The 23079-nt window shown below is 45.2% G+C and overlaps 2 protein-coding genes across 2 annotated transcripts; both read right to left on the reverse strand.

Moving 5' to 3' along the window:
• Positions 1–2043: 2043 nt before the first annotated feature.
• Positions 2044–3961, reverse strand: LOC142570148 (uncharacterized). The gene is made up of 2 exons (XM_075678645.1): positions 3557–3961; positions 2044–2444 (listed from the first exon to the last, which is right to left on the reverse strand). The coding sequence occupies exons 1-2, from the start codon at positions 3850–3852 to the stop codon at positions 2327–2329; spliced, it is 414 nt and encodes a 137-aa protein (XP_075534760.1). The 5' UTR covers positions 3853–3961; the 3' UTR covers positions 2044–2326.
• Positions 3962–16886: 12925 nt separating this feature from the next.
• Positions 16887–18790, reverse strand: LOC142570164 (uncharacterized). The gene is made up of 2 exons (XM_075678646.1): positions 18384–18790; positions 16887–17244 (listed from the first exon to the last, which is right to left on the reverse strand). The coding sequence occupies exons 1-2, from the start codon at positions 18677–18679 to the stop codon at positions 17157–17159; spliced, it is 384 nt and encodes a 127-aa protein (XP_075534761.1). The 5' UTR covers positions 18680–18790; the 3' UTR covers positions 16887–17156.
• Positions 18791–23079: the final 4289 nt, after the last annotated feature.

The raw sequence follows: 23079 nt of genomic DNA on the forward strand, positions 1-23079 counted from the left end.
CAAAAATATTTATCACAGAAGTAGAATAAAGGTCAACGATATGTCATCTTGTTTTATTTGCTCTTGTTAGAAGAGAAACTACTCAGCACTTTCACATTATCAGAAATCAAAGCGCGTATAAACCGAAACAAACACTACACACAAATAACAAGCTTCCAGAAAACTTTCTCTTCCATCATACTCGAGTTTCTTGGAAATTGTATCTAAAATTCTGCACCAGTGAGTGCCGCCAGTTCTGTATTTTCACGTGAAGCTTTCTTTGCCTACCCTCCTAAGTTTGGCTTGGTTGCTTGCTTGCACCCTCTATCATGATGCGTGCCCGCTACGACAGATTGGCCAAAAAGCGGGGGGTTAAACGGTTGGGATGGGTGGGGGGGGGGGGTAGTTAGGAGGGGACAGTGCAAGAATAAATATCAGGGTAAAGTTGACACCATACAAGAAATTAACGTACACAAACTAAGTTAAAAGACATATTATTTTTCCTTATTAGGAGGGGACAGTGCAAGAATAAATATCAGGGTAAAGTTGACACCATACAAGAAATTAACGTACACAAACTAAGTTAAAAGACATATTATTTTTCCTTAGGGAAAATATGAAATAATTGGAAGTGTCGATGCAATAAATGTACACAATATCGACGTTCAATTTTGTCAAATATAAAATAAACGGGTAAACGGGTAAACGGGTTAAACGGGTATTCTGCTTGCGCCACCAAGTAATTCCAAGATGCCATGCACACGTTCCTGTGACTAAACACCAATGTAGACGCCCCAAGGGAGACAATGTTTTTGGTGTTTACATTCATCGCTTAATTTTCTGAATAAAATTTCGAAATACTCGATTTCTCTGGCTAAAATATCAATGGCATGTTAATAAATATTTATTATTGTTTGCAGTTTCTTTGCAGATGAGACATTGAAGGAAATGTGCCAGACCATATCTGCTGTTTCTTAAATTTAATGGCGAAACACGACAGTGCAATTTTGTAACGGCGATTTCCAATGTACGCTGGCACAGCATTTGTGATCCCATGGGAAAAGGAAATGGCTAAGATATGTTATTTCAAATGTCTGTTTTGCTGAGTCCTGTTTCGCATGACCACTACTGCTACAATTTCTTCTTCTTCTTCTTCTTCTGTTGTTACGGTTGCTGGGTCGGTTACGGCGCGGATGTTTATATAAAGCTTATTGTTCCGCTGAATGCAAGGAGCCCAAATAGGCTTATACTACAACCCGTGTATGCTCACCGAAAAGTTAGTGCCAGTAAGTTTATCTCTTTTCTGCATAATAACAAAAATAATGTTATTGCATAAAACACAAACATAGAATGTCGGCTCATAGGTTTCTGTAAACCACACCGACCGGTTTTATATATTGTGTTTACCTGGCATTTAGATCTACTCTATTTTCTTCGATTTAGCGGTTCAGAATGTGTCACGTGCTGTGTGCTTGCTCTAGCGAAACCCTCCAGAATGGGTACCTGCCACTACGACACAAGTTGTGCAGAGAAGTTACATAGAAAACGATGTGTATCGTACATCTCTCTTTCTCTCCATGAATGCGACTGTCATCGCCATTCCTACCTAGACAGTTTTCATACATCGGCGTCATTCTCGTGACATCGCTGCGCGGGTCTGACACTGTGCATCCGCCTGATTTAGAGCTTTCATTCCGGCATATCTTGTGAGCGATGCATTGCATAAACATATACATTGCACGATATTTCGCGTTGCCTATCTGAAGGTAGATACAATAGTGCGCGTCGCCAATACTACATGTAGCGGACCCTATGCTCGCGTGATTTCGATTCAACCAAGCACTCGAACAATACTGTTTGTCTGGCTTGGCATGCACCAGATCTCTGTGTTGCCAAGGTCGAGTCTTAGGTTTCAAACTGATTACATTCTCCTAAAGGCTGTCCACAATTATTCAAGGGGGAAACACAACGATAGTGAGAAATGAATTAGAGCACAGGGCTCATTTCATTTTGCCTTTCATTCCTGCACACAACAAGCATGTTGATAGAATAGACACCAGCAACGCCCTTAAATAAATATAAAGTGTATTTCAAACATATGGAAACATACAATATTCACACAATTACGTTTAAAAATCGTAAAAAAATAGACCGCAAGATAGTTTGTGCTTGCCGCCAGCGAGGCCACAGCTTCGCTGCATCGTTGTCGCTGAGACAGCGAAAGGGCGTCTTTAAACTCTTAGCGACCTCTACTGAATTCTTCACGTGGTCGACGCAAAGCCACAGCAGTCGTGACTGTGCGGCTGCCTGCTGTTGTTCTGCAGCAACAGCCGAGAGAGGGCGCTCCCTAGAAGACGTCCGCCGCAAGTGCGACGCTGTAAGGACCGACGGGCGCATCCTGTCGTCGTTCTGCCGCGTTCCGGGCGCGCACCACCGTACTGCCAGCTACCATGGGCGGGAGCAACCTGCCATAGGAGAAAGAATGATGTTGTGTGACTGCGCCACATGGAGATCCATTGTTGGTATATCCGCATGTATAGCATATCCATTTATGACTAATGCATTGCATTTTATAGTAGTCCACCACTTCCAGTTTCAGGCTCGACTGAAGTTGCTAACGATCTTCTGCACAGTTAAGGGAATATATTTCAGACTATACTCATCATTCTTCCAAAGTATTCATGACGAGTAAACCGACAATTTATCCTTGTGCCCTCTACGCAAGAAAACCTAATCACATGAGCCTAGTACGCTAACAAAGTTTTGTTTTTAAAAAAGTTCTATTCTTAAACCTTCCCAGAGTGTACGTGTAGAAGAGGCCGGGCATATAATATATAACAGAGGAATTGGCACATATTGGTGGGAACGTAGATACCTTTAGTTACTTAGAAAAATCTCAATTGTAACCATGCCAGGACAACACCACAAATGATGCTTTCGACGAGCTGCTAAGAAGTTACAGTGCAATACAATTAGGTATTGCAGAGCTTTGCGCACAGTATGACACTTTTTCGTTACTTTCAGAAGTCGGTACTATTTCCGCGAGACCATCCTCAAGCGTGGATATGCTTGCCCGTAGAACGTTCTTTAGGGGTACGTCTCTCTTCAAGTAATTTCGCCTGCAATTATGTTCGTTAGCCTGAGGTGGGCGAAGGAAAATATTTAAGAAATAAAGGAGAATGCACGCCTCCAAGCATGTGAAGTAAATACACAAATAGACAGGAACCCAAATGAAAGTGCCAAAGCCGAAGCTTGGCTAAAGCTTGTGCACGTTGGCTAATGATTGCGATAAGAAGCCATAAAGATACAGTGATAACATGATGCATTGCGATGGGCATCATTTGTGTTACTACCGAAACTGTACTGATAATTCCGCTACATGGCAAGTAAATGCTGTAGCTGCAGCCGTTCCTTCTTTTCAAGAATATGTAAAAAAATAAACGCTCTTTGTCTCATGTGCCGAAACAAACCATTAATATAATCTTCATCGTATTGAAATAAAATTATTCCGCTTTTCCACTTATTTTGTTGGTAAGTGCCGTAGATCTGACGTAAGAAACACCAAAGTGATCTGTACCTGTACATCAGGAGCCGACCGGCGTCCCTGGATACGGCCACAGCGTGTTGCCGGGCTCCTTGCACGGTGCATTGTGCTCGCTTGGTGCTCCAGTGATACAGGGCGCCCTTGACATCCATCTGAGTGAGCAGATCACACTCGGTGCCCCGCCCATATCTTGCGCAGCTGTCGCAGCCGCGTTCCTCGTCCTTGTCCACACGGTCCGGGTACGCTGGAAGAGCGCCCTCCATGGCCAAGCTGCTGGGCATGGACGACACCTCCTTGTTGGCCGCTTCTGAATGTGAGACGAGTACCATCAACGAAGGCGTCTTGCAGGACAGCGATGCTGGTGGTAAGCAGGATCCGCAGCCGGGAAGGAGACGGTTAACTGCGATGACGTTAGATGCGTCGATCGGTGCAGCGGCGTTTTCGAAAGCACGAGAACTCGCGCAGCAGCGCGCGAGGGCGAGGCTTCGGTGTCATTCTTCTTTCTCATATTTTCCATACCCGTTCCTTTCAATAATTCATTCGACATTGATGATGATGATCATCATTGCATCTGAACTTTGTGCAGGAACGCGCGAGGGCGTGACCTCAGTGTCGTTCTTCTCTTTCCTCTCCTCCATTAATATCTTGTGTACCGACCTGCGGCATTGTGGGTCCTCGGACTTTACCCAGAAACGCTTTGAAGCTATAGCAAGGAAGCTAGAAACTGATACCCCTGTCAAGCGGGCAAGTTAAGTGCATGTGCAGTGATTGCACCTCGGGACCTTGAGTGACCCTTCAGGCTACGCGGTTCTTAACGGTAAAACAGAGCGCACTTGCATTAAAAGAATGGTGACAGACTAAAATCAGGTTTTTTGAAGATGTCGATTAAAATCAAAAAACGTTCTCAAAAGCGATTGCTTTAGTTGTATTATACGTAAAAAACAATCTTAATCTATATTTACTCAACAAAAAACGAAAATATTTTTATCATAAGAGTGTTACAAGTCATGGCCGGCCAAGACGAAGGCCTAGCCAATCCAGAACAAGATGGTGGCGTGCGACGAGGCGGCATTTGATCCAGCTAGAACAGAACAACAGCGAGTTCTGTTCCAATTATTTTGTTAGAAGCTGTTCAACAGCTAGAATGAACTTCTGTGTCCTTTTTCTATGCATCACATCTTGTATCGTTGAAACCGCTGGTGGCGAGGCTACGCACTCGACCAGCAAAGTGCGTTCCGTGAAGGCACTCCGACCGGAGTGCACTCTTCTGCGAGCACACTCTGCTTGCGAGGTTTAGATTTGGGAAACTGCGCTTAAAACCGTGCGCACTCTCTGTAAGTGCACTTAACTCGCCCGCTTGACAGGGGTATAAAACACTGCAGAGATAAAAAGATTGACTTTCTCACTTACCATTTAGTCCGCTTATGATTCCAGTACGGGCAAAAAGCAGGATGCCAAGAGGCTTTCTCTGGAAATTACATAGAGATCAGGACAACCTCCGTTCATATGTCGCGAGCGCGTTGCACGGGCCAAATTGCATAAATTTGACTTCCTACTAGCCATCTTTAAATATGAAAGCTGTCTTCGAACGGTCGGTATCAGCCATCGGAACTTGCCAATAGCCAAACCGTAAGTCTAGGGAAGAAAATAATTGATCACCATGCACACAATCGAGGGAGTCATCAATACCAGGGAGTGGACACACATCTATTGGTGTAATTTTGTTGAGGCTGCAATAATCCACGTAGAATCGAATAGAGTCGTCCTTTTTCTGCATGAGCACCACAGCAGATGACCACGGGCTGCAGGACGGGCTGATGATAGCGTGTCGAAGCACGCTCTCTACTTGCTCGGGGATATGACGCAGTGCTCAGCAGGTGACACACGGTGCGGACGTTGTCGCAAAGTTGCGTGAGTCCCCATGTAAATGTGGTGAGCAACGGTACTCGTTCGTCGGAAAGACGTGTGATGCAACTCGCACGTCGTTATGCAAGTGGGCGAAATTCGTCTGGAAGGGAGAGAAGCTCCGTACGGTGAGCTGGAGTAAGGTCGCCATCAATGGAACGGTGAAAAACATAGGTCAGGCGCCAGATGGGGAGTCAGCGTGTTCAGCTGAGCCCTACAGGGAGGCTATCCGTAGCAGCAAAACAATAACAACAGCGCTCATGGACTGAGTAGTACCAATTTTCTCACCGCAGCTCGACGTGAAAGGGTATGAATACGGGTTAGAAACGAAAAATTCGGCAGCGCGATGACGATGGGTGACTACAGCGAACGGCAACAATAGAGGATTGCGGCGACTAAAGATATGAGCGGATGCAAATTGGACGATCACGTATCAGAGTGAGATGGACATGAAAGAGGAACAAGAACGGCTCTGTAAGTAGGTAAGCCAGTGCCTGCAGCAACGAAAATGCTGCTATCATGGTCTTTCAAGTAGTGAGACTTCACGTCACATGGAACGGTTAACTAGACCGCGGCACGTGCACTATCAATGATGGCATGATCGTGCGAGAAAACATCCCAGCAAAGCTTCAGCACAAGGAACTCGACCACCAAGAAAATCTATTGAATCAACACCCTAGCCGTACACCGAGCCATTGGCTGAATGTGATGCCCACTGGCACTGTGAAGTAATATTCCTGAAGGCGTCATCTACTCTTCACGCAGGGACCAACAGGGTTTTTCGATAATCACAGATAGTGCAACACCTGTATCGATGAGATCAAGTTTTTAACGACCTTCAACGGACACTTCAATAAGATTAGCCGGCGAAAAGTGCGGACTTTCGACGAGCCGATGACGACGCTGTTCTTGCCTCCGGAACTGCGGAAATCTCGTTTCCGCCTCAGTAGCACCACTGGGCCGACGATGCGTGGGGTTGAAATAGCGGCGAAGAGGTGAGAGCGAGCGACGGGTACGAAAGGGCTGCGAATGCTCAACTTATTGGTTGTCAGCTGCGTAGACTACCAGGGGCGGCTGTTGGAGAACGCGATATGGTCGGAATCCGTAGGCAGAGAAGCTCGCGTGGTGCCCGTGAATGCCGCGAAGCGCCGGCGGCAGAAGCGCGCTTCACATCTCACGGGCGTCTTCGTCGAAGTGGCCGAGTACTGGTGGCTACTGGCAGACGTTGTTTAGGCTTTTGGAGTGCTTCAATTGTGGCGCTTCCAACTTGAATTCGACGTCTGACTTTGTGCCTCACAGAGGTCCCGGATCCCGCGCAGTAGCGGCAACAGAGCGCACATAAAAAAATCACCATTTGGTACAATTTTATCAAATAAACAAAGCATTGTACTTGATGTTTAAGTCTACAGGATAAATGCATGGTCAGTTTATGTAATAGTATGCATAGGTTTTACGCAACGAAGTACAATCAACCTAAATTACTTGCAATATCCGCAAGAAATAAAGGCAGAAGATGTGCGCGCCCTTCGGAGAATTACAACCCGATTTCCAGCGAAGCTGTTTCTTCCGAACCATTGCAACAAAAGTTTCAGTTTCTTGTGACTATATCGCATACTTTAATAGGTTGCCCCTGTATATATATATATATATATATATATATATATATATATATATATATATATATATATATATATATATATATATATATATATATATATATATATATATATATATATGTATATATATATATATATATATATATATATATATATATATATATATATATATATATATATATATATATCTGTTCCATTTGAAACCGTTCCAACAAATAAGGCTTTCTAGCACTTCCTGTTGGGAATTTTCAAAAAGCCAGTAATTCATCAACACAAATGTTACTGCGCTTGGTGTCCTCCCTCCCTCCCTGCCCCCTCCCCGCCAAACTCAACTTTTGCTAGATTTGATATCGGTTGAGTTCACAGTTTTCCCAGCGCCGGGGGATGAATTCTCTGTTCTCAAAACACATTCATAAAACTCCAGATCGCTTGTACGCGTAATTTACTCCAAATGCCATAACTATAGCCCCCTGTCTTTGAAGTTTACCTAGGGCCCTATAACGTAAAACTATTCCAATATGTTTTTATTCCAATCTCCTGACGTCAAATTTGCGTAACCGCCGACGCAAGCGTCGGGCGGTCATCCGCACAGTTTTCTGGACAGACCAATCAAACGCTGTCCTCGTTCTTAGGCGATCACTTTTGTTTGCTTGAAAAACAAATAACATTGCCTATGTGGCGACACACTTCGCGCATATTTCTGCGCACCCTCCCGTTTTCCTATCATCCGGCCCAGCATAACACAGCTGCACGCTGGAGTGCGTGGCCGGTAAAGCATGGCGCCACCGCCGCGTCATCCGAGGTATACGTCACCGACGGTGGCTATAAAAACAGGCTGCCTGGCTGAGAAGGACTGCTTTCTACCTTCCGCTACTGGGACGAACGTAGCGTTGGTGTGCCCGTCCGCTGCCATCGTTAGTCGATTAAAGAGTCGTTACATTTTTATGTTGGGATTCGTCCTTCGGCAGACACGACATCCCACACCTACATTGAGCGGCTTGTCTTATCTAATTGGCTGACAAGAATCGAGGAGCACGCTCAAGTGCCAGCGTCTGCGATTGGTCCGCTTTCCCTTAGCTTGAGGTGGCTGGTCGGAAATCGCGGCGGCATGCAAGGTAAGGTTAAGAATGCCGCTAAAACGGATCCTCAGCAAAGAATAGTTGGCAGGGCAAAGTCGTAAACGTGCCGAAAGTGCTCGAAAAGGTTACACGGCCACGCAAAAAGATTTATTGTACGAAAATAAACCCATGCTCTCCGGCAGGTGCGAGTAGCCAGTGCCTGAGCGATCGGCCGCAGCCATCTTTTATTCCTTTCGGAATGGGGCAACCTGCGGCTATTCAGAAGAAAATTCAGTTTTTTTCGCCATTTTAATGCTTCTTTAACGCGTACACGCCACTTTGACGCAGTGACTTTTTGCGGTTTCGTGACGTCGCGTGACAGGCAGGTGAATTGGGTGCAGCCCGCAAACTTTTCACCAATAGCCGAGGGCTAATGGAGAAAAGACGTCGAATCAGAAATAGCTATTTTTCTTTTGTTCCGTCAAATCATGCATAATCAGCGTGTACACGTCATATCAGATGGGGGAGCTATCGCGGTTTCCGTGATGCCGCGTGATAGACAGCTGAAGTGCACGGGGGGTTGTCCAAAAAAGTTTTTAACCAATCGCGAAGGGCCGATTGCAGAAATGGAATAGAAAAGCTTGGAATATTTTTACGCTATAGCGCCCAAGGTTACTTATCAGCTAAAACATCTTACCCTCTCTTTGGTGTGTTGATAAGGATAGAACAAGTGCAGTGTACACTAAATTAGTTGGATAATCTGTGCGTCATCTATTAAGAAAAGACTATACCAAATGGTTAATCTGGCTCTTTTTTTGTGCTGCGCATGTAGTAGTAAACAGTCTGTCCGAGACGAAGGAACTAAATGCAACAGTAATGAAAACCCGAACACTTATTACGCACGATAAGGGCTTGATACCATGGACGATTGTCAAAATGCGAATCTGCGCCAGCAGCTGCCTAGTGAATAACAGCGCGTAAACTGCATAAAGCCGAACCATCGAAAGGCGCTTAACGCTTTTCAAATAGCCCGGAAAATAACTCCTGCTGCTAAACTGTTGATAAAGCGACCCCCCCCCCCAAAAAAAAAATAAAAGAAACGAGATCTTCCAACTATCGCCAGACCCAATGCCTTCAGTTTGAAACGCGTGAAGGTGCTTCCCCGAGCGACTAATTTATTGTGGTATAATTTTTTCGGCGAAGTTGCAAAGCTGCGAGTGACTAAGCTTGTCGTAGGTTTCGTGCTAAAAAAGCATTTGCGGCTGCATATATTTAGTCTGCTTGCGGGGAACCTCATAAATACTGCTACTTTTGCCCTATACGATAACGGCAGCGCACCCACTGCTGATGAATGACCCGCAAACACGCCTTTCATCCGAGTATGCTAGCATTTATTTAACTATACCTATCTGGCGTTTGAAAATTCCTCACGCTAACACAATTTCGAGGTATGTACGTAAAGCGCATCAATATAATTTCACAACACACGCAGCGCCGCGTTCACGGCGGCCAGATCGAGCGCCACGAATCGACGTCTACCCACACTGGCTGCTCAACACAATGCGCTAAGTGCTACTCAGTATCAAGGTAAAACATTGTGTATTTTATTTTTTACGCACATCAACTATGACGCTAAAATCAACAAGCGTGAGCGGTCGCTTGCCGTAAAGCATTCCGTATAGTAGAAGCGAGAGCAAGAGCGCGTTATCAATTCATGTAAACGACAAATAGACAATAGCACGAGTCACCTACACTACATGCAGCCGGTTCGCGCTACGGTATGCGTTAGCCTTATCATGAGCTATTTACGGAAAACATCTTTGCTAAAACGTACCGTTCAGTGTAGTTGACTTGTGATGCCAAAAATAAGACACGCATACACAGACACCAAGGTGCAAGCAGACACCGCACATCGCTGCAACAAGCGTTTACGTGCCTGGCGCAGTCGTTGAGAATTCAAATGTACGCGGACATATGGCGTGCCGACATTGCTGTCATTGCCCATGTGCAGGCGCTCAGTGCATCGAGGGCGTTCGCACACCGAGAAGTCCGAGCGCCTTCTCCCTTTTCATCTCTCTCTCTCTCTCTCTCTCTCTCTCTCTGCGTGCCATGCGCGCGAAACGGGTTGCTTTTCTTTTCCATTTATCAGTTTTTTCCAAGGATGAAGGAAATGCGTTGGCGCGCTGTATTACACACGATGAGGGCTATTGTATGAAACTGGAACGCGCACTTGGATGAATGCCCTGTTTGTAAAAGCCGTTACAAGGGGCGTCGGGCGCTTGCATTATCGCCAACGACGATGAATACTACAGTCACTTCTAGCATATCTTCCACTGTTCCGCCAAATGGGATACCTGCACACATGATAGTACAAATTTTCTCTTCCGATGATAGGTCAAAGTAATCAATACAGCAACGACGTATTCATGTGCGTGGCCGCGCAGACATACCGCCTGCGAAGGACTGGGTGGGCACAGCAGATTTGGCACATATTTTAAATGAATGAGAAACTTCTTATAGCCCAGGGGTGAATCTCCGCACGACAACGATTGGCTGTTTTTGAGCAGACGCTCTTTCGACGCTAGCGCAAAGGTCCCCTTCAGTTACGGCCCTAGCATGAGGGCGATACTTTGGCAAAATACCGTCGCACAAGATTGTTTACGTTGTCATGGCAACAGAAACAGGAGGCGCGCCGTGCCTCCTCACCCTAGCGCTCTTTGTTTTTTCTTTGTTTTTATAATGTTGGATCTCCCTTGTGAAAAAGCTGCACAGCTCCGCAACACCTCATTTGGAGCTGTGCAGCTTTTTCACAAGGGAGATCCAACATTCAGCATCTACTACACGGAGACATTAGAACACTAGGAATTAAAATACAAACTAACCCTGAAACACAGAAAGCCATTGCGACATATGGCAGACAAAGTGGCCTGTTTCGAGTAGTGTAGAGGGGGTCGATCAGCCCATGTGAGAGCGGCGGAACTGAACGTGCACCTGAGCCTGCATAAAGCGGAAGATCCCAGACTGAGATGAAGAAGTGTTTCAGCCAACAGTCTGGGTACCCACATTCCCTTCCCTCCTAATCCCCATCAGCGGCCTAGAGCCGTCCCCTTCCTTAAAATAAAGGCTTTATTCATTCATTATGAGGACCCGCTCTGCTACCTATCCACCCTTCCTCATGCCCCGCGCACCTTCACTTTTGCTTTGTTTTTGCCTGTCCGCGGCGCGTATTCTTTGTTTTTTGTTCTTTTTGTTCTTTTTTTTTTGCTCGTGCGCTACTCCAGGCATTGTGTGGGAACTGGCGCGTGGTGCGCCGTGGGTTCTTAATGCGTTAGCACGCACGCAGTCTTGTCCATACTTTGAGTATGCCAGCATACGCCAGAATATATATAAATTCCACTTCCAAGACAACAGATCTTTGGCCTCGTCTTAGTGACTTCCGTTTCCGAAAACAAATATTTTCGCATAACTTGGTATGATACACGCTCAGAAATTAAACAAAAGTGAGAAATGCATGACGTGTACATGATTACTTAACAACACGAAAGTTCACAGACAGTGAAATAAAAAAAAATAAAACTCAAGAAAACGCAAAGGTTGTTTCACTTACACACATATAAAAAAAATTATATAATGCCTTAAAGGCCAGAGTGTAGAAGAGCTTCTGATATGCACACTGGGGAATTTCTGATATACTCACTGAGATATTGCACAAAACTGGATGACGTGATGACATAGTAATGATAACTAAAGAAAGCGAACATTCACGGGTAATGGGAAAAACAATGACGCGCAAAATACCTAAAAGATAGAATAAAATGCTAAGACTGTTTTATTGACAGCCAGACAAAAAACACAAGAACTTACTTATAAACCTGCACCAATTCGCAGACTTCGAATGTCAGTAAGACAGAGATAAGGATGGTTACATTAAGCGACTCCGCTTAGGCGGGCGCGTGTTAGCCTCAGGCTATCTCGTAGAGAGCACAACTACGTTGCTAGAAGGATCAAAAAGGTAGGTATTAATATCAATGCGAAGCTTATCTACGGATAGCTTGGAAGCTTTGTTTTGGGCCTTTGCGTATTCCAGAAGCTTCCGGCGCGCTTGTCGCGTTGTCATAGAAAAATCTTCGCTGTGTAAAAAGTGGATCCCTTAAGCTTACGTGCATTTGACAAAATATGTTCTTTGTCTTTGAAAAAGGTAAACTTGGCAATGATAGGCCTTCGTTTATCCTTGATAAGTTTGCCCGGCCTGTCCACTCGCTCTAATTGCGAACTCGTTATGGAAATGCCTAGGTGATCGGAACAAAACTTTACTACCGTATCGTCTGAGGCTGCCCAATTCTCATTGGGGTCATCATCTAGGCCAAAAGAAAGAAGGTTAGACCGGCGCAACCTAGTTTCCGCATCATCACACCTATTCGTAATTTTCGACAGCTGGTTCGTCACGTCACGTAAAACGTCAACCGAATCAGAAGGTGCAGCCAGAGACAGAGAAGCATTGATTTCTTCCAGGGAATTCACCTTGGTATCTAAACTTTTAATTTAGTTGTCAACCGCTTTCATTTTGTCAGACATTACACGAAGGGCGCCAGCATCCGCACCAGCCCCGTCTGCAAGACGTGCAACATTGGCTTTTTCAAGCATTTCTACTTTACCCTTCAGCTGTTCAATTTCGATCTCGGCAGTAGCATGTTTAGAAAGTAAAGCTTCGTAACTTTCCTTGAGATCACGTATTTCATCAGGGCAAGAGCGAGTGCGTCGGCCTCCGACTTATTCATAGGACCAGGATTTGATTCTACATCACCCGCTTGCAATAATAAAAGTTTACGCATGGCACTACATACATACGCACAACATAAGAGTCGCTTCAGTATACCCCTAAGCTCTGGTGGGCACGATAACGCAAGGAAGCAACGGTTGCTATTTCTTATACAAGAAGCACTATTCAAGTAACCTACCTGAAAGAGCCGAGGCCGTAGGCCTGGCATCCTTCCCGCGGTGACGAGCCCTTACCGGCTAGTGACAGACTGACGCTTATATCCGGTACTGCGCAGACCATCTGTCGTGACGGGAGAGTCATGTTGCCAGATGAGAAGGTCATTTTCATCCAAGGCTGGAATACCAGGCGTCAACTGTCGCAAGTCCAGAGGCCGAGAATTAGGTACAAGCCAAGACGAGTCGGGTACTCCAGTGTGTGCAGCACAGTAAAAGTCTGTCAACCAGGAGGTGTTTGCCTTTGGCCGGCAGGTGAACTAATTCACAGCGTGAAGATTGGGCGTCAAACACGATGATGTTGGACTCGGACAAGGCTTAGCAACCGAAGCAAGCTAAGACGAGTCAAGCAGGCCGCAGCACACTGCCCAGGTAACAGTGACCTGAAAGGGCAAAGGCCGCAAGCGTGGCGTCCTTCCCGCGGTGTCGAGTGGTGTCCTCGTGTAGAAAAAATCCCGAAGATAGTGCAATGCCAGTCCGACTCTAGGTGGAGGTGACGCAGGCGTTCAGCACTCCCTATACGTGAGCCGATCCCGAAGACAGTGCAATGTCGGGCTGACCCGCGGCGGAGGTGCAGTTCGCCATTAAGGGACGCACATACACAGCTTCGCTTGTCATCCTTCTTCACAGAGAGAAAGGACAGAGTTCTTTTCTGCGCTAAGCTTTCCATTCAAGATTATCGAAAGTCAAATACGAATAACAACAACACAGTAACATTAGATGTTCAATTACGCGTACACATTACAAGAGTAAGAAATACAGAAAGTAAGATTACAAGTACGTATAGTCAGGTTTAACCTGGACAATGGGTACTATTATCTTTTCCGGCAAAGCTAACAAAAGGCTGACCTCCATTAAACGAACTTTACACTTCGCCAGACACGAAGTGAATACCTCACGAAATCCTATTAAGACTGATAGTTGAATACGCATATGAGGCTTGGGACGCCCACAGTATGATATTTATCACAAAAGTGGAACAAAGTCAACAATATTTCATCTTCTTTTCTTTCCGCTTGTTACAAGAGAAACTACCTAGCACTTTCGCATTATGAGAAATCAAATCGCGTGCAACACGAGACGCGCACTATAGACAAATAACAGGCTTCCAGAAAACGCTTGCTTCCATCGTACTTGAGTGTCTTGGAACTGATATTTGTAATTCTCTAATATTGTGTTGCACCAATTCTATGCTTTAAGCTGACGGTTTTTTTGCCTAGCCTCCCATGTTTGGCTTGGTTGCTTGGTCGCTCCCTCTACCATAACGCGTGCCCGCTTGTAGGGATTGCACAAGAAGTCGGCGGTTAAACGGATGGGGGCAGATAGGAATTGCTAGAGCGAGAATAAATATCAGGGTAAGGTTGAAGCCGTACGAGGAATTGACGTTGACAAGGTAAGTTGAGAGACACTTAGTTTTCTACAGAGGAAAAAGTCTGCTTTGTAAAATAATCGGAAATGTCAATGCAATAAATTGTATTAACTGTCGAACCGCACTTTTGTGAAATATTAAATAATAAGCGATTAACTTAAACAGGCATTCTCCTGTTGTCACGAAGGAATTCGAAGACGCCATGCATATGTTCCTGTGACTAAAAGCTATGTAACGCCCCGAAGGAGAAAATATTGCCCGTGTTAACAACGATGGCTTAATTTTCGGAATGGCATTTCGAAATGTTTTTCTTCTGGCTCATAAATTAATTGCAGGTTAATAAATATTTATCACTGTACTCAGGTTCCTTGCAGATGGCGCATTAGAGGAAAGACACCAGACCTGTGTGAATAAATATTAATGGTGAAATACGACAGCGCAATTTTGTGAGGGCGACTACCAATTTACGTTTGGGACAGCATTTATAGTCCCATTGCAAATCGAAATGGCCAAGATATGGTATTTGAAATGTCTATTTTGCTGAGTACTATTTCTCGTGACCACTGCTGCTACAACTTCTTCCTCTTCTTCTACTGTTGTGGGCGCTGGGTCGGTTACGGTGCAGATAACTATAAAGCTTATTAGTCCGCCGAATGTAAGTACCACAAAGGAGCTTATACAACAGCCTGTGTATGCTCAACAAAAGGAATTGCCCCAATAAGTTCATCTCTTCCTGCATAATAGAAAAAAAAATTATTGCCTAAAACCTCAACCTAGAATGTCGGCTAATTGGTTTTTGTAAACTACATCGAGCGGTTTATTGAATAGCGCCTTACATTTAACAGGCTTTTACATCTACTTCCTTCGATTTAGCCATTCGGAATGTGTCAGGGGCTGTGTGCCTACTCTGGGCGAACCCTACAGAATGGGTATGCGCCACAACGACACAAGCTGTGCGAAGAAGTTAACTGGAGCCATATGTGTATCGTACATCGTACACATATCGTACACATATCGTACATGTGAATGCGACTGTCATCGTCATTCGTACCTCGACAATTATCATACAACGACTTCATTCTCGTGGAATCACTGCGTGAAAGTCTCACACTCTGTATCCGCCTGATTTAGAGCTTGCATTCCGGCATAGCTTGTGAGCGATGCATTGCATAAACATATAGAGTGCACGATATTTCACCTTGCGTATTATAAAGGTTGTGCGCGTCGCCAATGCTACATAAGCATTTAATACACAATGATTGGCTGAAGCTTCTCTACACATGGGCTCTAACATTTGCGTTGCTTGTGCACAATTTTAATTCGTTGTTCTCAGTTTTGTATTGCGAGTGTGTATCGCCCTTTTAACTTAATCCTGTTATAATAATAGCGCGTAGCTTTTCATTGAGTTGAGCATAACTCCTATCGAGGCCCTAATCAGGAAGATAGTATACATGTCGTTAAATTAGAAATAATATCTCTCTTTTGACATTGGCTTAGCTTAACTTATTGCCCTTAGAGATGGATGTTTATTGCTCACCACATTGCGAAAAAAAACGGATGCCTCGTGGGGTATTGCTGGTCTCAGCATAATACCATGCAAGTTTCCAGACTGATAACCGGCACATACGAAATAGGGTAATTGTTTCTAGCGAAGCCCTTATTTTCACTATGGAACGATGGTGATCATGACAGAATTACTCACCGCAACTTCGTCATGGATTCCAAATTTGTGGAAGTGTCAAAAACAGCTTCCCCGGTAAAAAAAAACAACTTCAATGCTCCTCGTTCGCTAATGTGCGTAGTCATGAGCGGCTCATTGAATATGGCATCAACGACAAACTGAACAGTGCATTACTGCACACGAATTTTCGTCGACCTATGCGGACCCTCGTGACGCAATTGTGTACCTCGGATACCAGTATCTTTAGTGCCTGCAAGAACGAGATAGAGGTTTTACAAGTCCCTTATAGGAAACAGAGATCCGAACACATTTCTCATCATACGAGGGTATGTTCGCGTTTTGTTGCACTTTCCCAAATAAGCCCTTAAGAGGAGTGCTGAATTATGGCACCTTTATAAATACCTAGTTACGACCAAATGCCGCGGTTCCTATGCTCGCGCGATTTCGATTCCATTTCAGTACATTCGCACCAAGCACTCGAACAATTGCATTTCTCTGGCTTGGAATTCATCAGATCACTTTGTATTGCCAAGGTCATGTTGTAGCCTTTAAACTGATTACGATACCTTAAACATTCTCCGTAGTAATTTAAGGGGGAAACAAAATGTGAGTGAGAAATAACTTAGCATACAGGGCTCATTTCATTTTGCCTTTCATCATCGCGCACTACAATCATGCTGAAAGAGTCGACACGCCAACACATTTCAATAATGATAAAGTGTATTTCAAACGCCTGCAACCATATTACGTTCACACAATTAATTAAAAAAAATCGCAAAAATTGGAAAACAAAAAAGTTCGGTGCTGCCGCCAGCGGGGCCGCCGCATCGCTGCTTCATTGTCAATGATGCAGCGAAAGGGCGCCGTTAAACCCTCTGCGGCCTCTACTCAATGCTTCGCGTGCTCCAGCGATAGCCGCAGCCGTCGTGAGTGTGCGGCTCCCTGCTGTTGTTCTGCAGCAACAGCCGAGAGAGGGCGCTGCTAGAAGACGGCCGCTTCTCTCTCTCTCTCCCTAGGAACCGACGGGCGCATCTTGTCGTCGTTCTGCCGCGATCCGGGCGTGCACCACCGTGCTGCCAGCTTCACTGGGCGGAAACAACCTGCCATAGGAGAAAGAATTATTTTGTGGGACTTCGCGACAAAGCGAACCATTGTTGGTATATCTCCATGTATAGCATATACAGGATATATATATATATATATATATATATATATATATATATATATATATATATATATATATATATTATTGACTAGTGCAATGTATTTTATAGCTGTCCACCACTTCTCGATTCGGGATTGGCTGAAATTGCAAAGGATATCTCCTGCAAAGCTAAGTGAATATACTTCAGACTATACTCATCATTCTTCCACTGTATTGAGGACGAGTAAACCGAAGATTTATCCTTGTGCCCTCTACGTAAGAAGGACCAATGGCACGACCGTAGCACGCTAAGAAAGTTTTGTTAGAAAAATTGTGAAGTCTTTCAAACGCTCCCGAGAAGAATGTCACATGCTTAAAGCAATTTCGATTCCAATATTCTTCGTTAGCCCGAGGTGGGCGAAGGAAAACATTAAAGAACGAAAAACCGAGAATGCACGCCTGCGAAGTTAAAAATTATGGGGTTTAACGTGCCAAAAAAACTTTCTCATTATGAGTCACGCCGTAGTGGAGGACTGCGGAAATTTTGACGACCTGGGGTCTCTTTAGCGTGCACTTAAATCTAACTACACGGGTGCTTTCGCATTTCGCCCCCATCAAAATGCGGAAGCCGTGGCCGGGATTCGATCCCGTGACCTCGTGCTCAGCAGCCCAACACCATGGCCACTGAACAACCACGGCGGGACATGCAATGTGTATATACAGGTAAACAGGAACCCAAATGGAAGTGGCAAAGCCGAAGCTTGGCAAAAGCTTGGACGCGTTGGCTAATCAATGTGACAAGAAGCTACAAAGATACAGCGCAAGTGTCATGCATTGCGACAGCTATCATTTGTGTTAGTAGGGAAACTGAACTGATAATTCCGCTACGTGGCAAGTAAATGCTATAGCTACAGCCATTCCTCTTTTTGCAAGGCAATGCAATATATATATATATATATGCTTTTTTTCATGTGCCGAAACAAACCACGAGTATAATTTTCGTCATAGTACTGAAATACAATTATTCGGTCTTCCCACTTATTTTGTTGGCAAGTGCCCTAGATCTGACATAAGAAACACCAAATTGGTCTGTACCTGTAGATCAGGATCCGTCCGGCGTCCCTGGATACGACCACTGCGTGGTGCCGGGCTCCAGGCACGGTGCATAGTGAATGCTGGGTGCTGCGGTGATACAGGGCGCCCTTGACATCCATACGAGTGAGCAGGTCGCACTCGGTGCTCCACGGATGTCTTGCGCAGATGTCGCAGGCGCGTTCCTCGTCCTTGTCCACACGGTCCGGGTGCGCTGGAAGAGCGTCCTCCTTGGCCAAGCTGCTGGGCATGGAAGGGTCGTCGCCTTTGGCCGCTTCCGAACGTGGGACGAGTAACATCGACGAAGGCGCCTTATAGGACAGTGATGCTATAGCGGTAATGCGGATCCGCAGCCGGGAAGGAGACGGTTAACTCCGATGACGTTGGGTGCGTTGACCGGTGCAGCGCCGTGTTCTAAAGCACGCGCAAGGTTTACCTGTGCCATCTGAGCCTCGTGAGGCAGCGCACGAGAGCGGGCGTCGGCGTCGTTCTTCTTTGTCATTTCTTCCGCACCAGTTACTTTCAATGATTCGACGTTGTTGTTGTTGTTGTTGTTGATAATGATGATGATGATGATTATTCTATTTGAGCTTCGGGCCGTAGGGAGCGAGGGGTGACCTCAGTCTCGTTTTTCTTTTTCCTATCCTCCATTTGATAGTTTGCGTGCCGACCTGCGCCCTTATGTGTACTCGGACGTTACCCTTTCCTGCAATGGCAAGGAAGCTAGAGACTAAAACATCCCAGAAAGAGTCACATTAACGTTGTCATGTCCTATCTAGTCCGGTTTTCTTGAGGTTCTAGTACGGGCTAGATGTTGGATACCAGGGTTTGTTGTAAGATTACATTGTTGGCAGAACGATAGAACGAAGGAACTCAAGTGAAGGATGCGGTACGAAAAGGATTGGTTTACTAAACTGTTGCTCGTTCTCTTGTTAGTTTCAATTTCGTGTTGTTTGCTTTACATGAATTTTTTTTCCTGCACGCAAACTTTTTGAGGCCAGCGGCCCAGTTAGTTCCGATATCCTCAAGCACTTCCTCAAAAGAGGGTAATGAACCATTGCTCTCTCAAATAACATAAATTATATCTTATATCTTGCCAATGTTTCATAATTTGGAAATCGTGAATTCACCTCATCTTGCTCTATTTTTCATAACTACCCAAGTCAGGGCTTATAACCTTTCGGGTTAATGTTGCACGTACCCGCAGGTCAACAAAAGCAACCAAGAGGGCAAAGTAGCCAGAAAATTACGAGCACTAATGTTATCGAAGTAATTTTAACTTCAAAGCAATTAATTTCTTTTTTGCGACTGTCTGTCAAGGAATAAAGGATATCTCGGTGAATGCGCTGCCGTGTCTCTTGTAACTTCTACATTTGTCTCTGACCACATAGCCGCAGGTGGGATAGTTGGCGGTGGCGGCTGGTTCACGATCTCTAATTGGCATTTTAATTGACTAAATTATGCAGGTAGTTCGCTTCCAATTGAATACGTTGTGCAAGATACAGCGATTCCAGAATGAAAGCTGATTACTGCTCAAGGTATGTGCTCTTAGCAGAAATTCTCCAGACACCAAGCAGTTTCGAAACAGACCTTACAAAAACCTGCCAAGAAGCGCTATTAGATACCCTTCCACATATTTCAGTGCATAAGGGAGGCTTCTAGCCAGGATGCAGCCGCTCAATCTGCTCATTACTGCGCCGATTTCGTTGTGATCCCCGCGTAAAGAGCAGATGCAGCGGTGAAAGTTCCACTCACTTGTACACGAGCTTACATTGGCCTAATGGGATTGGGCGGTCTTTACGAACCAGCGTCTTTGTTCCATGGATCTTCACCTAAAGCTCTGCGTCCCGCACGGCTTACCACGATGGAAGATAACTCTTATTTATCGTCTATCGCTTGGAGTATTATTTTCTTATGGCTATTGGCTCCTCATAGGAATGTCCAGAAGCCCAGAAGGTGAAGTTTGTGGGTGCAAGTAGACGATTCGGAACCTTCGGTCTCATTCTACTCGATGTTGTGGGCAAAGATGAGAGTTCAGCACAGCGCTCGACAAAATTGACAGCCGTCCATTCGCTGAAACCAGAATCACTGGTCCTTTGTCAAAGCTGACAGTAGCCCTAACTCCACTAAAAACTCTAGTGTGTTTTTTAACGCATTGGGACTAATGGAATGAACTGTAATGTGCGGACAGATTTGGTTAAATTTTGCCTTCCATTTTCCTAATATTTTCTGCCGGTACCCCATTCCTCAGTGCAGAGTAAAGCAAACTGGACAGGTAATCCGGTTAACCTCTCTATCCGTCATTCCTTGTTTTCTGCCTCTCTCACACTGATATGGAACACTCTTACTAGAATTTCATGTGAGAAACATTGAATAGCTATACCCTTAATAGCGCGTTTTCTACAATGTCCCCGAAAGATATATGTAAGGTGTAGCTGCTAACAGCGGCGAGTCGTCTTCCTCACAGTCTGATAAGCCGTTTTGCAGAACAGCAATAATCCCGTGTGCTTCAGTCAGAAAGCGGTAAAGTCTCTGTGGACTGATACAGCAACAATGATTTATCACCGTGTTTCAATAATACGGCCACAAACTGAAATGCCCGAATTCGACATTTCAAATTGGGGATTCCGCGATGTACCGAAGAGTCGTCGTACTTTGTCTTTTTGAATGGTACGAAGTTTCATAGGTAGAGGCTTCGCAGATGACAAAACTATCTTTGGTCGCGCCCAAGCTACTGTGTTGAAGGGGACGACTCTTCTTAAAAAACTACGAAAGAAACAAATACCTTCCGCTCCCGTGTCTGCGAGATCGTGTGTTTCGGGAAAGAATTGCCTTTATACCGTTGTCCAATTTGGCCCGTGGAGAAAATTCTCTTTGTAGCCCTAGTGAATCTTAAAAGCAGCTTCTTGCACTGACATATTTTTATAAGTGCTCAAAGTGCGCATGCCGCTTTTTAAGGTGCATGACACGTGAGAACTTTTGAAGTCTTCTGCCGAAAGAACGCCGTGTGCTTCTGTTTTGCAGTTCTTTTTTATTCCCACAAATTATGCGCCCAGCTCAGAAAGGAATAAAATTGAAGACCAGTAGACAGGGCAATGTTCTCGTTCGCTGATCAGAGTCATGTACAGAAACCTAACACATGTACCAATTCTTGAAATATTTCGGCCGGCACAGCTAACTCGCGCGCCAGCCAAGTCCTCTCCCCGCATTTTGACTTGAAACACGCTGGCAATTGATGACGTGATGAAGACGTGCCACGAGTTTCCTGACTGTGTTCGTAGCGTCACATGCTCTCTCGGCTAACCCACATATATCAGTAAATGCTACTCCCACTTGATGAACCACAGTACATCAATACCGCTCGCTCCTACTATAGATACGCGACCCATTTGGGGAGCACTGAGAAAGCGTCTTCTACGACAGCGTATCTCGACGAGGCGCACTCACCGAAGACGACAACAAGGAAGCGACTCTCCAGAGGTAGAAGAAATATGTAAAGGACGGTAGGTACCTGCGGGATGCGCCATAAAAGAAAAGAAAAAGAAGGAGGCGAGGCGTGATATCCTGCGGATGAAGGGCACGTGCTAGGAATGAGGCAAAATTAAGGAGCAAAAATGCTTGGCACAACGTGGGCGCATTCACGGTGAAGGCAAACGAAGGAGAGCGTGCAAAAGTACTGATGAACTCCAATGACTCAGAGCAAGTCGACGTGTAGGCTTCGATGCTACCGGAAGGTCACGAAAGGTAAACGATGGACTGCGAGAGAGATAGCGACACCTACGAAAGGAAAAATGAGAAAATTTCAGGACAGGCTTTACGCTGACGTAGGAAGCAGGGCAAAGCGAAAGGGAAAAGGGAGAAAATACTGCTACGTCTTGTTACAGTTTGCGAAATACTAAACGCGCATTACAGGCGAAAGATGTCAGAGTAGAGTGCTCGTATACTAGTAAACGTAGCAACGAATATATTTCCTTCAGGGCTATGGATGAATGAACGACGTGGAACCCTTCTAACCTCGGCAGCCATCCGTAAGACGAAGACGAATTGCGGATGAGCCGCTGCAAGGAAGCCGGCAGAAGTGTACGCGATAACGGGTCCGATGTTGGCAGCAACTTGCGTTTTGTCCCTTGATACAAGAATGGAATAGCTACGCGCGTCATGTCGCTGGCTTTTTCGAACAAGAAGAAAATAGAAGAAAATGAAGGGAAGCAAAGGAAGGGACGGGGGGGCGGTGTATGTGAGGCGGGGGGGGGGGGGTATGTGAGTGTCCATCCTCGTTTTATGACTTGCTGTATGTGTACGCACATTCTGCTCCCGAAAACTACTACGTAACGCGTTGAAGAGCACTTGCATTGCAAGGGCTGTCTACTGAACGAGTTCAGTGCCTCAAAGTTTCCGTTGCACTGAGGATTCAATTTGTACATTTTTACGATAAGACAGCCGTTGTGGGATTGGGTGGGGGAAGGGGTGGTAGTTGTGAATGAGATGAACGGTGTATACACTACAATAGAATCTTTGAAAGGCTCAAATGGCAAAGTTATCGGCAATCCTCCGATAAAACTTGGCCATGTAGTGAGAAGTGGTCTTTCGAGATGACTACAGATCACTAAATATTTTCTTTTAGTGATATAAAACGGCACCTTGAAAGTCACGAAAGCTAAATGATAAAAAAAAAACATTGCTCTTCTTTAAGGCCGCT

The sequence above is a fragment of the Dermacentor variabilis genome, chromosome 1 (assembly GCF_050947875.1).
Source record: "Dermacentor variabilis isolate Ectoservices chromosome 1, ASM5094787v1, whole genome shotgun sequence".
Classification (NCBI taxonomy): domain Eukaryota; kingdom Metazoa; phylum Arthropoda; class Arachnida; order Ixodida; family Ixodidae; genus Dermacentor; species Dermacentor variabilis.

Bases quoted from the DNA above. Each gene is read 5' to 3' on its own strand.
- LOC142570164 (XM_075678646.1), bottom strand. From the start codon at position 18,679: ATGTTACTCGTCCCACGTTCGGAAGCGGCCAAAGGCGACGACCCTTCC. The intron at 17,245-18,383 runs GTACAGACCAAT...CTCCTATGGCAG, and splicing joins GGACGGATCCTGATCTACAG to GTTGTTTCCGCCCAGTGAAG.
- LOC142570148 (XM_075678645.1), bottom strand. From the start codon at position 3,852: ATGGTACTCGTCTCACATTCAGAAGCGGCCAACAAGGAGGTGTCGTCC. The intron at 2,445-3,556 runs GTACAGATCACT...CTCCTATGGCAG, and splicing joins GGTCGGCTCCTGATGTACAG to GTTGCTCCCGCCCATGGTAG.